At 52.8% G+C, this 15,753-nt stretch overlaps 3 protein-coding genes across 3 annotated transcripts; 1 reads left to right on the top strand and 2 right to left on the bottom strand.

Annotated features, from left to right (window-relative positions):
• Positions 1-979: 979 nt before the first annotated feature.
• On the bottom strand, positions 980-5,326 carry MAM_02068 (Autophagy-related protein 11; the record flags this gene model as incomplete). The annotated part of the gene is made up of 3 exons (XM_040820867.1): positions 980-4,984; positions 5,064-5,175; positions 5,259-5,326. The coding sequence occupies 3 exons, from the start codon at positions 5,324-5,326 to the stop codon at positions 980-982; spliced, it is 4,185 nt and encodes a 1,394-aa protein (XP_040681210.1).
• A 658-nt stretch (positions 5,327-5,984) lies between these two features.
• MAM_02067 (Centromere protein Cenp-H) lies at positions 5,985-6,864 on the top strand (the record flags this gene model as incomplete). The annotated part of the gene is made up of 3 exons (XM_040820866.1): positions 5,985-6,153; positions 6,249-6,414; positions 6,489-6,864. The coding sequence occupies 3 exons, from the start codon at positions 5,985-5,987 to the stop codon at positions 6,862-6,864; spliced, it is 711 nt and encodes a 236-aa protein (XP_040681209.1).
• Positions 6,865-8,875: 2,011 nt separating this feature from the next.
• On the bottom strand, positions 8,876-10,210 carry MAM_02066 (phosphotransferase enzyme family protein; the record flags this gene model as incomplete). Its single annotated transcript, XM_040820865.1, has 1 exon — positions 8,876-10,210. The coding sequence occupies one exon, from the start codon at positions 10,208-10,210 to the stop codon at positions 8,876-8,878; it is 1,335 nt and encodes a 444-aa protein (XP_040681208.1).
• Between the last annotated feature and the right edge of the window lie 5,543 nt (positions 10,211-15,753).

Genomic DNA, 15,753 nt, shown 5'->3' with positions numbered 1-15,753 from the left:
GTCGTTGCGCTGCGGATAGAAACGTCTCCTTTGGCATCGTTGGTCGACGCGAGCGGATAAGCCTCTTATCAACTCGGGGTGGTGTGGGTGAGGTGAGTGAAGGGAGATGTGATGCGTTTGAGTTGCAGAGTACAGAGCACAGTGTGCACGGTGTGGGTTCATTCTAGATCAATCAAATCCAACATCAGACAACATCAGACTTTCCCATTGGGCCGTCTCATCCGGCGCTTATAGACCCGACTGTCTAGGCCCAAGACATGACAAGACATTGACGTTCCTGCTGCAACCAGGCGAAACAAGTAGTTATTTCGTTCCAGATCGAGTCGCCTCATTTCTCCATGCAGTGGATCCTGAATGGAGCACATGTTGCTCGTCTGCATATTCCACGGCCAAACGAAACGTCGAGCCACGGCCACTCATGTCCTCTTGACAACTCAATTCTCGCACATGTGGTATCTGAGGCTTCTAAACTAAAAAAAAAAAAACAGTCTTCTCCTTACAACCAACTTTCCATGATGCAATGCACTGGCAGTGAGGGTAACAAGAGCATCCGCCAAATCTGCTCGCTTGTCAACGTGAAATAGCCATCCGTAAGATTATACCAATGACCAAACAAGACAAGAACGGAAACGAAATGAATAGCCCCGGCACATTGATGGGAATCTAAAAAACGCCTTTTCCAAATGCACCTTGCCCATTACACACACAGTCATGATTCCGAGGCAAAAGCGCCCACCGACGCCAACACCACCCCAGGCGCTCACTTACAGCAGTCGCAAGTCTAAATGTACCTGTTTGTCTTCCCAACTCTTGCCGACGAACCCACACGCCCCTACCTCATTATTCCTTGGCTGGACTTTCGTAGGAATAGTCAACGCTCCATAGGGAATCCCACAACACTGACTTCTTGGACTTGCTTGCTGCCGAGTCTTCCCGCTGCACAGTCATTCGGGTCTGTGTACATGGCCATCAGCAACAATTACTGGTCCAGCAGGGTGTCGACATTTTGTACCTCGGAAGAGCTTCCGGCGGCTCCCGCTGCCGACGACTCTCCAGCCTGTGGACCGCCTCCTCCGTTGCTCGACATGTCCTTCCGTTTCTCCTTGCCCGTCATGTTCTCTGAGCTGCCGGCTTGAAACTGGCCATTTGACAAGGGTCCTGCCTGCACGGGACTCGTTGCGGCCGGGGAATCTGGCGCAACTCCTCGCAGGGAGTTTGTTTCGCTGGCCAAGGCACTGCTCCTCAGCACTGCTGTCCCACCAGCTGTTGCGAACGGCAGAGTCTTCTTCGATCCAGAGCTGCTACCTCTGCTCTCCAAGCTCTTTGACAGGCTCTTGTTGATCCCCTCGATGCTAGCGATGCTGTCTCGGGTCTTGCCTCTTGCCTTGATCGGAAGGGACTGAATGTCGGCCGTTGCTTCAACTTTATTGGAAGCAACGGTTGACTTGCCCATTCCGGGTGTGGATGGTGCGCCGGCCTTATCCTCCTGTGCATCAAGGAGATACCATCGTAGGCCATCTGATAGCTGGAAGGGGTTGTCATTCTCGTCGTCGTTGAAAGACTCGGAATCATTTGTTGGCTGAAGACTCTTGGACAGGTCAACTACACGCTCCTGGATGCGAGATATTCTGGCCACAAGCCACTCTCTATGACGGAGACGGTGCGCTTCTGTTTCGCGAAGGAAATAATGAGGGAATCCCACATTGAAAGCTGCCCACGCCCCCGCCTGCTGGTTACGCGTAGGCAGGAACAGGGCCAGATCACCTTCTTTGAAGTTCTTGAAGGCAATCTTCTCGTGTGCGTTTTTCTGTTGAGTATGTGCTCGATCCCTGTATGCTCTGGCTTCTCGCTGCCACTTTCGCGCCTTGTGCTCCGCTTCCTTGATTCGCACGTACATGGTTTCGGCGAAGACTTCCGTGTCAAAGGACCCAAGCTTTTCCAAAAATGCACTATATTTCTCAGACTCAGAAGCTGCGTCGCTCGCATCCATCCAATACATCAACTCCAGATCTGCACTATCCACCATCGACTTAGTTCCCAGGCTGACGGAACGACGTAGCGAATTTCCGGGGTCCGAGGAATCGTTAGGGTTCTGGGCAGCACGGTCCGACCGAGCAACTTTGGCGATGATCATCTCCCCGGGCTTTCTCGCGACCGTGTATCCACAACGTTCAAGAAGACGTATCAGACGTTCGCTTTGAGCGTACAGTCTCTGCGTGAGGTCCTTGGTTCGCGAGTCTCGTGCATCATATTGAGCGGTCAATGCCGAGGACCTGATCTGCATGTCCTCCATTCTTTGCTTGATAGAGTGGAGTTCCTCTTCCAGACTGCCAACTTGCGACTGACGAGACGCTAGGTCTTCCGTTAGCTGGCTAACCTTCCTCTCTTCTGACTCGAGCTTCTTTTGTAGAGTTTCGGAACCAGTTTCACCGGCTGACAGCCTCGCTCGTAATTGACTGAGGTCATCTCGGGCGTTCGCAAGTTCATTCTCAAGAGCAGCCACCCTAGATTTCTCTTCTGACACACTTTCGCGCAGTTGCACCACGCCGTCCTCCTCCTTAGTGAGCTTCGCCCTTGTGTCAATTATTTCCGCCTTCAACTCCTTGACAGATGCCAACGCATGCTGTAGATCTGCCTTGACCATGGCCGAATCACTTTCAGTGTTCTGCAATTTGGCTGTGAGGTTTGCAATGCGGGACAGAGACGACTCCACCAGATCCGACAGATCAGCGGGAGTTTCTTCTTCGGGACATAATTCGACGTGGATTTTATGGAGTGAATGGAGTTGGCTTTGGTTGAGTTCTTCTGCCTCCCTGAGTTTCTTTGACAGGATGGCCACTTCCTCACTAGCCTCTTGTGCCTGACGAAATGACGTGTCCAACTGTTCGCGGTGCTTTTGCGCTTCTTTCCGAAGGTACTCGACCTGGCCCTGTGCTTTCAAAGCCTCATCCATCTTTTCCTTTGCCAGCTTTTCGACTTGCGATTCGAGTTCTTGAATCTTACCATCGAATGTAGCCTTCTCGTTCTCGCGAGATGCGTCAAAGTGTTCCATCTCGTCTTCATTTTCTTCCAAACGACCCTTGAGTGACTTGATTTCGTCCTCAAGGGATTTCCTCTCCTCCAGGAACTCGCGCTTCAAAGCCTCCATGTTTCCAAGCAGATCTTTCTTGGTAGAATTGGCTTCTTGTATCTGGTCCTTCATGTCGTCGTGCTCCGTGACTCGGGTGCTGAGGTCTCTCTGGATGCGTGTCGACTTTTGTTTCTCCTCACGAAGCTCATTTTCTAGCTGAGTAATTCTTCGTAGAAGAGGATCAGCACCGTCGGAAGGCCGCCGATTTGATCTGACAGACGAAGTCGAGTCGCGACGCTCGCGCGGCTGGTGATTCTGAGGTTGAAACAAGTTGCCGGGCCGGGATGCTTGGCTATGCCTATGGAGCAAATCTTCTAGACGCCTGACTCTGCTTTCGGCTGTCTTCAACTTGCTTTCCATCTTGGACTTGTCGTCCTGCAAGGAGCGAAGTAGATCATCATCCCCGCGAATCAAAAGCCCACTTCTGCCTAGAGCCGCTTCGTGGACACTGCCATTCTTAAATGCCTTGAGCCGTCTTGACTGCTGCTTTGTGGGACTGTGAAGCTCTTGAAGGAGCTTTTCAATGTCCTTGAGAATGATATGATCCGTTTCCTGTTCCCTAAGGGTCTGGAGGAAAGTGTCCAAATCATCCTTATTTATTGAGGGCCACGGCAAGTCTTCTCCCAAAAGGTTCACCTCAAGGCCTATAACGTGCGAATCCGAGGCCGGCCCATACATGCTTCCGACCATCTTGTGCCATTTTCTTCGCCTTTTGGATTCCTCATCCTGAAACAGCGCCATTTCGTTGGCGAGTGTAGAAGAATCAGTCTTGACCTTGTCAACCCATTCACGGCGGCGAATCGCTTCGACGACGAACGATGCGTACATGTAGGGTAGTTGATGGATGAGTCGGAGGTAATCAAAGGTGGTCATGTCATCCTCGGACTGGTTGAGAACGTTGATTTGGCTTCGTAAGTTGGTATGTAGAGAGGTTACGTCGGTGATAGTCCGCATGCAGCTAACTGACTCCGAGGCAACGGAATTTCGAGCCTCTGTGGCGTACTGAACTAATTCATCCATTTCCTTAGCCCGCTTCTTCAGAGATGGGACTAGTCGTTCGGTATGATTCGATGCTGTTTTGGACACCTGAGCAAGATCTCTCTGGGAACCGCTGTACCCCAGGGCAGTACGATAATCGGAGTCAATCTGCCTGACCACGGCCTCAATATCATCAAGCAGTTGCGTCGAGTCAGTGCTGTGACCTAGTGCCGAAGAATTCATCGTCTTGTCAAAGTCTGCAATGAGCTCCGCGAGGCCTTGATACATTTGGGATGCGAGTTTGTCTAATGTGGCCGCCTTCTCCCCAAACCTCCGGCGAGCCGTGGGGGCAAGCTTTGCAGCCTTTCTGGCTGTCTCTGGCTCGATGAGATCTTCCAGTGTGACGTTACCCTTGGCTACTTTTCCCTGCGTCATGAAGTTGACCATGGCCGGCGATACAGGAGTGTTTCGCGCAAGTCGAATATGGTGTTCCCACATTGAGGCTAGGGTTTCGTGCTCTGCCAAGGCGGGATCTACCCATTTCTTTAGTTCGTTGTACTTGGGCTCAATCTGCTTGACGCTGATCTCGAGGTTTGCGACGGCGGCATCGAGACACTTGATCATAACATCCATCTCATCATATCGAGCCACAGCCTCCGAGTTTAGGCGGGCACATTCCGCCGCCAAGTTGAGAGCCCAGGCGCGGCGTTCTTGATACAGACCCTGCCACGATGAAATAGCTTGCACATCGTCTATGGAGTTCGGGGCATTCGGCATTGATAGCCGCGGCGGCAGCGGCGTGTCGGGAACCAGTGAGGCTAACGTACTGGAAGATGATTCGTGCGTGACTCGGATATCGTACACATACAGCTCTTTCTGTAGATCAAACGACATTAGCAATCGCCATTTCTCAACCCAACCCATTTTACGATATTACATCTCGTGTAGTACCGACCTCGGCATGGAGGTTAGTTGACTTGACGCTGCGACCTTGGGGCGTCAGAGCAACAATGTGCTGGAGTGGCACGGAGCTGTGTTGAGAGACCCATGATTTCAACTCATCGATGCTGCAAATGGCCACGGTCAGTCGGGGGGTCCTGCAAGAAAGGCAGCCACATCGAGACAGCTGCTGTAGCCGGGAATTGCATACGTCGAGAATTGTGAAGCATCGACCTCGAGACGCTGGCCCGTATGGGCAATCAACACCTGCGTAGCCATTCCCGAGACATTCTCCCGTGGCAGGCGGAGCGGCCGAGGCGGAGAGTGACGGTATCGGGTGGAACGGAGAGATGGCGATGGGTGTTGTTTGTTGCTGTGTCGTGTTGTGTCGTGCGTGCAGGGTTGTGCGAGGTCCGAAAAGGGCAGAGGCGAAAGCCTGAAGCCTGGCGGTCCGGCGTCTTCCTGAGAGCTGAGTCGAGCACGACGAAGACGCACTCACCCGAGGCCAAGACACCAGAATATACAATGGACATGGTTATTGTGCCCGGTCTTTGCCCATATTATAACTAGGCCGCTGCCAGATGCGGCCAGGCACGAGACAGCCCAAGCCTAGTTTGGCCGGCGCCAAAACCCAGGCGGGCAATACCCTGGAGAAGCGGGCCCTGCAGCTGACCGTCCACTGGCACGTCCGTCCACTGTCCCGTCTCCCAGTGCCGGTCCCTCGTGACATGCTTCCTTGTCCAGTGGATCTCATCCGTCATCTGTCGACATCCAATCGCCTTGATATGCGGAAGCGCGTCGTGATTTCACGGCCAGCTTGACTGGCAAGAACCTGCATCATCTGGCATGAACGCATCGATCGCTGTATTGCTCAGAAGCATCCGCTAGCCGGGCTCTTGGGGGGGTTGTATAACCCCAAGACCACTTCTGCTGCAACATGGAACCCCAAGACTTATCCATGGTCGATGAGGACGAACAACGCGACGAGGTTGAAGCCCAACTGCCTCTTTCGCTAGACGAGCAGCGAGTACTGGATTTATTCGATCAGCTGCAGCAGCTCAGGCTAGAGATTGCAATCATAAACGCCCAAGCATCTCATGTACCAAGTACGTCTGTCCGTCTGCGTGCACCCTCACGCCTCAACCCCCCCACACACTCACTCGCCCACTCACACGAGCAAAGAAACTGACATGCTCATTAGCGACGTCTCATAATGACGACGAAGCAGTATCAGAAGAAACCCAACAGGCTCTTCTCGAAGCCAGAGCCAACTTCCGCCTGCGCAACGACGTGATCGAATCCGTCATGACAGTCAACCCCATCCTCAAAGCCGTCCACAACGGCACTAATGCGTCTCCTCCAGAGAAGTAAGGCGCCCCGACGAACAAATCCCAGCCCCTCCCCGAGAAGTTTGCTCACAAAGGCTCACGGTGCTCGACAGAGATCTCCTCCCACTCATAGAACAGCGCGACCAGTCCGCCATAAACGTCGCCAAGCATGCGGCGGACGTAGCCGATGTCCGGAGTAACCTCACCGAGGTCCAAAGCGCCATGGCCCGTGTGATTCGACAGAACGTTGGTCTCACGTCGACGCTGTTCGAGCTGGCGGAGGAGGTGAAGCAGAAGCAGGCCAGCCGGCTGGACGACGAGGAGACGCAGAGCGAGATACGGCGGCTGGAGGCGGCAATGAGGGCTAGCAGGCAGCGATGGAGGGTGATCAAGGGCGTGGCAAGTGGCATCGTGGCGGGCAGCGGCGTGGACTGGGCGAGGGACGCCAAGTTGCGCGAGGTTGTGCTTGACCTTGACGGCGATGAGTAATGGGTGTTGCTGGGCAAGGGGGGGTCGGATCGTTGGATACAGCAGGTACGCTGTATACTGTGGGAGGGGAGATTATCGGGAAAGCTTTTTGCTCTGGGACTCCGTCTTTCATACTCGACATGGGCGGCCTAGGGTCGCATGGCGGACATCAGATGCTCCATGCCCGGCCCAGTCTTGTCGCTGTCTTTTTGCACGTCTATATCTGGGCGAATGCGATGGCTTGATACTGCCTTCTCGATTTGGCTCCTGGCAATATCCAGGCCTGCAGGCCACGAAAGCATTTGACACTCACCCAGGAAGAAAAGCACATGAGCCTCATTGTAGTAGAGTCACCTCGTCGCGGGCGAGGGGAAACGCACGAAAGAAACCCCAAGTTGGGCACGCAGCGCTTCACACCATCAACGCTGCGTGTGGATGCAGAACCGGCTTTGCAGCCCCCCGGCCTGTGAATTTTCAGTCGAGTTTCGAATCCATATTCTACCACGCGAAATGTATCAAGGCATACGGACAAGACTGTGTACGGCAGCTCAAACTAGCCCTGGGCCCGGCCTATCATGAGGGGATGACGTATATACAGTATACTACAGTAGGTCTGGAATGGGAACAAAGAGTTGGCCTACGGGTACACACCCCATTCTTTGTTTTTCTTTGGCAAAGTGCTGTCCTTGGAGACCATTTTCGAGCTGGCCAATGCCCCTACGTGCATACTTGGGTGCGCAGCAGCTCTCGGCGAGTGATGGGCTTGTGCAAGCAAGAAAAATCGTCGACATGGCTTCTCTCGGCACGGACAGAAGGTCCACAGAACAGAGACACGGCGATGGAAGACAAGGCCCAGGCAAGCATGCGTCAGTGTCAGTACTTTCTGCTGCTGGACACCGCCACAATGTGCAGTCGCTCTCGGATCTCGCCGAGCGCTCCGTGGCCTCGTCTTGGTGATTCTATCGGAGTCATGGTGGTGTCAGGTCAAGGCCGCTCGTGATCTCTGGGGTGGGATATCAAGACGTGAGCCCTACTATACGCACTACATTGCTCGGATGTGCGTCGCCGTTTGCCCAGGACAGCGTTTCAAAGTTGGCATATCGATGCCGAGAGGCAATTTTCTTGCCGTGTCCATTACACATGGACGGCATCATGCTCGGGACAACGCTCATTTGCGCCCGGCTGGAGGCAATGTGGCCGAAACTGTTGAATCCTCGATGCTGAGGAGACCATGGTGCGACGCTCGCTGCAAAATGCGCCGGGGACCACGGCGGCCATGCATCCCGGTTCCTAGAATCCTAGTCTCATCCAGGCAGTGTGCCGCGTCCTGCATCGAGGCCCGTATGAAGCAAGCCGGCTGCCGCTGTTGCCCGCCATGCAAAGTTTACGGGATGGAATGGTGTGGCCATGCAGCTGTGTCTATTTCACGAACTCGCGGCCGGGGGGCTGGCTAAAGGCCGAAAAATTCGTGAGTGATATATGACACACTACGGCAGTTGACACACATTACGGCAGTACGATAGTCGGTATCGTCAAGTCAGTGTCGAGGTCAAGGTCACCGATGGTTCGGCTGAGTTGCTGGCCCGGGCACCTCACGGCGTCGTGTCCATGGACATGGATGGATACCAAGATGGACGGAATTCGTGCGACATTGATGCGAATGCGATCCGGCCGTTTTCACGGCCAACGCATCGCATCGAGTTGTTCACCGGACCCCACGTGATTGAGGAGAGTGCAGATGACCCGACTATTGCTCGCCTACCTGACCTGACCTGACCACTATAGTTGACTTGACCTAACTACTGCAATAGAGAGAAAGGGGATTTCAATTAGTTAAATATTCTTAGAGAGATCTAGACACTGCGACACAAGAACGTGACAGTCGTCACCAGCAACAAATCCGCGGCACTAGTGACAGCCCAGCCGCGGCAGCAGTCAGGCCAACGCACCATCGGAGAAGTATATGGGCAAGTGAAGCAGCTTCATCTACAGCATGTCCCAGTCTCCGTAGTATGAAGTAGTATAATGAGTATCATAGCAACGATTTGCAATCCTTGTCATATGCCCTCAACTGCTCCATCTTCATCTTGACAAATGGTGCAAGTGCTGCACGAACATCCTCATCCAGTGTCTCGGCGCCTGCACCGTTTTCATTCAAACAATGAATAAAGAGCTTGTCAACATCAAAAGGTTTCCTCGCTGCGTAGTTATACCAAAAGCGTTTCGTAACCCACGAGTCGTGCATAAGACTAGAAAGAGATTTCCCAGTGCACAGCATTCCTCTTGACCTCTCAACCCGTTTCATTACTTCCAGAAACTGCTCTAAGCGGGGCTCATAAGCTGACAGAAACTCCTCCATGCTGTGACCCCGAAAAAGGTACGAATCTGGTCCAACTAGTAGCAACCACCACGGCGGGTCCGACGCGAACTGGCTCGGCATGGCATTTGTGAATTCGAGGTCGAGGACGGCCGTTATGCGGAGAGATTTCGGATCTACAAGTATATTCTGAGGTCGAAGGTCGTCACAAAACAGTTTGAAGGGGCCATTGTCGCAAATGCAGTGCTTGTCAATTGGGCGCGCAAATAGATGCCGTGCAACGTATTGCTCCTCAGCTTCATCCGTGGTGGAAGAGAGGTTGCGCTGGGTGAAAAGATGAGTCAAATTTTCGTGGGAGAGGTGCCTGAAGTAGCCACTTGCAGATTCAAATGGACCAGTGGCAAACTTATCGAGAGGATAGAAAGCTGTGGTTGCTAATTCGTTCATGCTGTAGGTGAGAGGCCGTCCAGTGACGGACCATGTGTCTAAAGTCGGGTCCTTGGAGACTGCTCCAATACGAGAAAAGTTGAATTGAAAGAGCTGGAGTAAGATATTAGCAATTTGCTCAAATACAACATTTAGTATTTGACTGTTAATGTTTGGATTGAGATAGATCTTTGTAGGAACAGCTGGGTCTCTAAGAATATCAGATAAATGAACTCCCTCAACAAACTCTGAGATGATGAACGGTCCAAAGTGGTATAGGCTGTCCTTAGTTAAGCCCCAGCTTAACAACCGTGGTATAGGGATATTCGTGTGCTTATGGAGGAACTTGATAATCTGAACCTCATTGGCAACCTTTTCGTCCCTAAAAGTTGTGTGTCCAGGTCCAGGGAGTCGAGTAACGGCGTCTGCGCCTGCATCGTTGAACACAACTCGGAGGCAGAAATTAAAAGAGCCCTCGAACCAGTCAATAACCTCGTCAGCGTCACGGCCAAGTCGACAAGCAACAAATGATGCAATTTCAGAACGAGCTCCAAGAATTTTATCCTTCCACTGATCCCATTGGGCATCGCCAGCCTTCTCGGCTATCTCGTCGAAAACACTCATATTCACAGCGATCAGACCTCTGTCGTTTCGTGGAAGGGCATGACGTGAAGAGTGAAGCGTTGCGAGTTCCAGCGCCGTGCTTGACAAGGGCGGCGTGGGTTGTACTTGGTGAGACCAAGCCACCAAGGCACGTGCCAGGCCCTCCTACCAGCCACCAAACGCGACACTGTGTGCCTCAGGGATAGCAAGCAGAAATGTCCAGGGCTATATAATTCTGCTCGTCAGGGTTTGAAACAGCCAATACTCTGCAACAGGAAAATAGAATGCCATCTTATATTTACTGTGCGGTAACTGGTAATTTACAGTAAAAGGTGATTCTTGCAATTTGTTTGTACATTCTTATGGGTGCCACACGGCGGCAACGTGGGCCACTTTCACGTGTTGTCGACAGGAGCGCGGGGTCTTTGTCAGTGCAAAGCATCAGAGGCTCATTTGTTGGTTCTAGAAGAGAGAAAAATGCGCGCAAAGCCACTGATAGCTTTGTGCTTATTCATCCCGCATAAAGCAGAAGGCAATAGAGAAGCTCTATAGCTATCTAAAGTAATTAATATATATTATTTATTTTTTCTCTAGAATTAGTGCTAGTAATCTCTTTTTATCTATATAGTATTTTATTTAGTTCTATAAAATATTTTATTTCTTTTATAAGTACTTTTATATTATTAGGAATGCCGCTGGGAGTATTCTCGAAGTTGCGAGCCAGCACACATGTCACAAAGCTCGCGGCTGCAGCCCAGGGATGAGTTGGAACTTGGAGCGGCCAACTGGTTTGGTTTGATTGTGGGTTTTCCGTTGGCAATTGTTAGCGGCCATTGGCAACGTCTGTGTTTAGGTAAACGGACACTCGAACGGCCCGGTTGATCGGTTCATCCGCGGCAGATGGATGGGACGGAGAGTGCTCGCCGCTTCCGTAGAACCAGGGGAGTTGAGACTCAAGAGATTCATCAGAATGAAGAGGGAGTCGACTTGGAACCGGACCTCCGCTTGAGAGTTGGGGGGCGCAGAGTGTCGGAAACGCAGGCCCCCCCTTTGCTGGGCGGCCAGGTACAACACAGTATCAGCAAGAAAAGCCGCTACCTCAGCAGAATGGCTTTGGTGTGTCGCGTACCCGCCTGAAGTCGCTGCGTGTACCTTTTGGCTGTGGCTCTTGGCCCAAGCCCTGTCTGGCCTCCCAAATATGTTTGGGTCCAGCTGCTGGCAAAGGAATGGTGCGGGCGCGGGACATGGGAACGCCACACGCTCCTTGCTGCTGCTTCTGTCCCTCCTCCTCGGCTGGGACTCCTGGGACGGAGCTTCGTAGCCACGGAGAACTGATGAACGTACGTACACGCTCACGTCAATGTCACATGGCCGCTTGCCGGGTTTTCCTGCTAGGTACGGAGTAAGTTACCTAGGTCTTGGGGCTAGCTACCTACTTGCCACGTAGTGGTATTGCGTGCGCACACGTCGATTGCCCGTGTCTCTGAAGGGTCTGCGAGATCGACTTCGTCTCTTCCTCTGTCCCGTTGTGTCTCTTGGGCGGCGCCGGTGCCACAGGAGTTTCCCAGGCTCCTTGTTCCACAATGCCCTTCTCACCACCTCGCTTTTGCCTCTCGGCATGTAGTGCTCCGTACCAGGTATCACAATGCAAGTACGGAGCATACTCGACGCCGCACCGAGGACGGAGTAGATGGTAAATTGGACGAGGCAACAACGCATTGAACTACCGAGTACTTGTGCGGCAAGTCAACCATGTCAGCGTTGTGACAAATCGACTGTGCCGGCCTGCCTGCCCGAGCACCTTGCCTACCTCTACCTGAAAGTACCAACTTTAGGTAGGTACGTAAGTACTTACCAAAGTAAGAATAAGTAAAGTTCCTAGGAGGTATCCAGCGTCCAGGTACTCAAGCAGGTACGGCGTGCCGAGGACTACTAGCCTTCCGCTTCGCATCCGTGAAGGATCAACAGCTTCCACGGTATTGGAATACTAGTGCCTCTTTGAGACCCAGTGGGCATGGAGACGCGAGCTTTCAAACATCACCCAACCTGGCGCCTGGGCAGCAGGTGACACAGCTCAGCTCAGAGCTTGCCCCAAGGGTGTGGCAAGCTCGCGATACCAACGCCCATGTACCGGTACAAGACGCACTCGCATGACGGTACATTTCATCATGCACACCGCAAAGTACCCCGCTCCAGCAGGTCGCGATCCGCCTCGAGCTCTGCAACCACCGCACGAAATGAAATGTTTGCTCGAGCGCTTGCCGCACTGGATGTTTTCTTTTCTGTCTAGTTCCATGGCTCGTATGGGAGGGAGTACGGAGTACGGAGTGGTGAGTAGTACGGCGTACGAATCAACCCGCGCCATTCGCCACACCATTACATGTGCCTACGTTTTTTTGTCCTGGCCCAAGTAAAATGCGAAGAGGCGCTGACTACTCCGTGCTTCTGGCCTGCCGTGCTTACTGATATCACGCTGTAGCTAAGCAAACACGCTTCTGAAGGCGCGTTAAGTCAGGATCGCTTACAAAAGGGCCAGTCCCGAGCACGAGAGCCATGCGCCAAGGCTAGGTCGTGGAAGAGCTGGAGACGGTTGCGGCAGTATGTGGTTTTACGGATTGCCGCACTGCTAGGGTGGTGTGTTCCTTGTTGGCTGGCGAAGACGAAGACCTTTGAAGTAGTAGTCGGAACCTTGCGGCAAATAGCTAGCTGTGTCGTCATCTGGTCTTGATGTCATGTTGGAATAGTTGTTCCTATAATAGCGCGGAGTCAAAAAAAAAAAAAAAAGACCGCAAGCTTTGACACGAGATGATGCTTGGAGCAACACAAGGCATGCGCAGGGAAATGGCCTAGTATTATCAATTTTACGCCATTACTTGTGAGCAGCAAGTGCGTGAGCGAGTGCTTGCATTTTTTATCGGCAAACTCATATCATTGGCTCATGCTCTGGACATGGGATGCCTCTTGCTCTTGAGAGACGGGACCACGCATAAACATTGGGCGAACTCCAAAGTCCTTATTATTAGTCACCGGTGCATTGATCCAGGCGGCAGGCACGGGTCCGTAGCAGGCGAGAGCGTTTCCTTCTACCGAGTTATGATCGCACTTATCTAAACAGTATTAGTGGTTTTTAAAATCAGCCACTTGCAAAGGTGTTGTGTTGTGTCTCGCCAAGCAGGACAAGACATGATAACTTGGATGGAGAGTAGAGAAATAATACATGGAGGAAGGTAATTGACCTGCTGGCTGAGCCGTTGCGACTTGTCTGCCGCTTTAAACAATTTGGTACGGAGTACGGAGTAAATGATCGTCCATTTGTGGAAAAAGAAAAAACTCATGACAACCACGGGAATGGGGAATGGCAGCGACATTGGGCAGTTTCTGGAGAGGGCCTTGGCTGGCCGGCAGATTGGAAGGTCGGAGCCAATGCTCAGCATGACTTGAGGGTGCTCACCAAGTTTGCGCCGAGATCACTAATGTATACAGTGCGGATGCAATTGAACGAGACGCGGTACAGCGCCTTTGTACACTACATCGGCGCGACTGTCGGGGACACACATGTATCTTTACAGTACCACGCGAAATTAGTACTAGTAGTAGCCGTCTTCGGCGCGTGCATGGGCATCTGCGCCCAGTCCCTTCTCCGTCGGCCCCCTAGCCCACACATCCGAGCACTTGAGCAGGCAGCACAGCCAGTCAACAGCACGAGACCGACCATGAGCCCCCTTGGATGGGACAAGTTGGGCCATACCTGGACCAGCCTAGCACCCGCCCGGCCAAGGGAGGGAGACGGCGTCAGGAGTGTGTGATGCAGGCTAGAGTGGGAGTGTGAGGAGGAGAGGACCGGCGGAGGAAGGAACAACCACTAGTGCAGGGAGCAGGGAGCATGTACTACTCCGTACTCCCGTGGTACGACTTTGCGGCACCAAGTATGGACCAAGGACGCAGTACCTACTGGTAGCCACGGAGAACAGCAAGGAGTACTCCGTACTTACCTTGAGTAATAGGTACTTACTTAGGTAGCCAATGTCTAGCACTTTATCTGGCACAAGTGACAGGCAAGAGAGACGCAGTGGGTAGCGCGAAGCGTTCCGTCTTTCAAACTAGAGGTCCTGAACGTTGACATCTGGCCGCTTATTGCCCCTTTGACACTCTCGGGCTCCACAAAGCGCGGAGTTGGCAAGTACTAACATTAATAATATGTTTCCTCACTGGTGTCTGCTCGGTTTCGCCGAGCTGGATCATTACAATATTTCGCTCGCCTCCCAAGCTCCGCTCGTGGTTTCCTCTTGCCCTGACGTGCACCGCGCGTGCGCACAGCAGAGCAAGAGGCGCCCACAACTGGCAGGCGTGGTTTCCGCTTCCGATATTATCTCTAAGCTAGATACCATGTACCTACCTGGGACGGTACCCAAGAAGTGACCCCATGTACGCACCTACCTGGGCAGGTACCTAGGGCTGGGTGGTTGTACTTGTATGCCCGGTACGGAAATCGCTACCCCAGGCACCTAACGGGCATGTACGGATGTAGGTTCCTAGTACTTGCCTAGGTACTTAAAGTAGGTACTTAAGTACTTAAGTATGTACTGGAAAGGGGAGGATGGCGCTCTCAGACGACTTTTGCACCTACGTACTTACCTAGGTACTTACCAATGTAAGTACGTAAGCACTGGAAGTGGTGTCCAGAGTGTAGCTGTCCGGCACGTCAACTTCAGAAGGAGGCTGGGCGGGTAGCTGTAACCTGGTGCTGGGTGTTTGTTCAGCCGGATGGATGGGCTGGAGCGCAGATGTCAACAGGCCGGTTGCGCTTGGCTGGCTGGCTGGCAACCTGGTTCTGGCCGGTGGCCTCGACCTTGGACTCACCTGGGTGACTTGGATTGACTAGGGGTTTGGGGAAAGTCGACTCGACTCGACTCTGGACTCTGGACTGTGTGTGTCTAGTCATGTGTGTGGCCAGCCGCGTTCCTACGCACACGCACCCACGCACCCACGCACCCACGCTCCCACTTTGACCACTTTCAACACACACACACGGTCGCGCGCCCACACACACAATCACTCGCCCTCTGCCCGCCGGGCCCGCCCATAGTAAAAAGGCTCTCTCTCCCCCTCCTCTTCTCCCATACAAATCTCCCACCCAAATTCTCCCATACAATCTCCCTCGCGCGTCTTCCTCACAACACACAACGCGACGTCTGGTGAGTACCTCGTTATTGCCCTGCATCGCTGCCAATCCCAGGTCACTCGCATCGCGAGCATCGTTGCCTTCATTCTGTTGCCTGCGCATTTGGGGGCCTCTTCTTCCGCGCTCTGGATTGCATTTTTGCATCTTGCCGTTCCAATTTCACTTTCACAACCTTGTGCATTTTTGCATCGTGGTGCTTTTGCTTTGAGTCTTGGACGGCTTTCATACTTCAACTCACATCGCATACCCCAACTTTGGATCCATCAATAAGGCTGACCAGCGACGTTAAGCACTCGCCTGCACAGTTTAAATCTTTCTCTCGTTTTCACGCAAACGACGCACAGGTAGGTCAATTTCTGTCTTTGCGACATTTTCGCCTCGG

Source organism: Metarhizium album (genome assembly GCF_000804445.1).
Source record: "Metarhizium album ARSEF 1941 chromosome Unknown scaffold_3, whole genome shotgun sequence".
In the NCBI taxonomy this organism is placed as follows: domain Eukaryota; kingdom Fungi; phylum Ascomycota; class Sordariomycetes; order Hypocreales; family Clavicipitaceae; genus Metarhizium; species Metarhizium album.
Note: the sequence above shows the minus strand (reverse complement) of the source record. Positions and strands in the feature narration are given on the sequence as shown.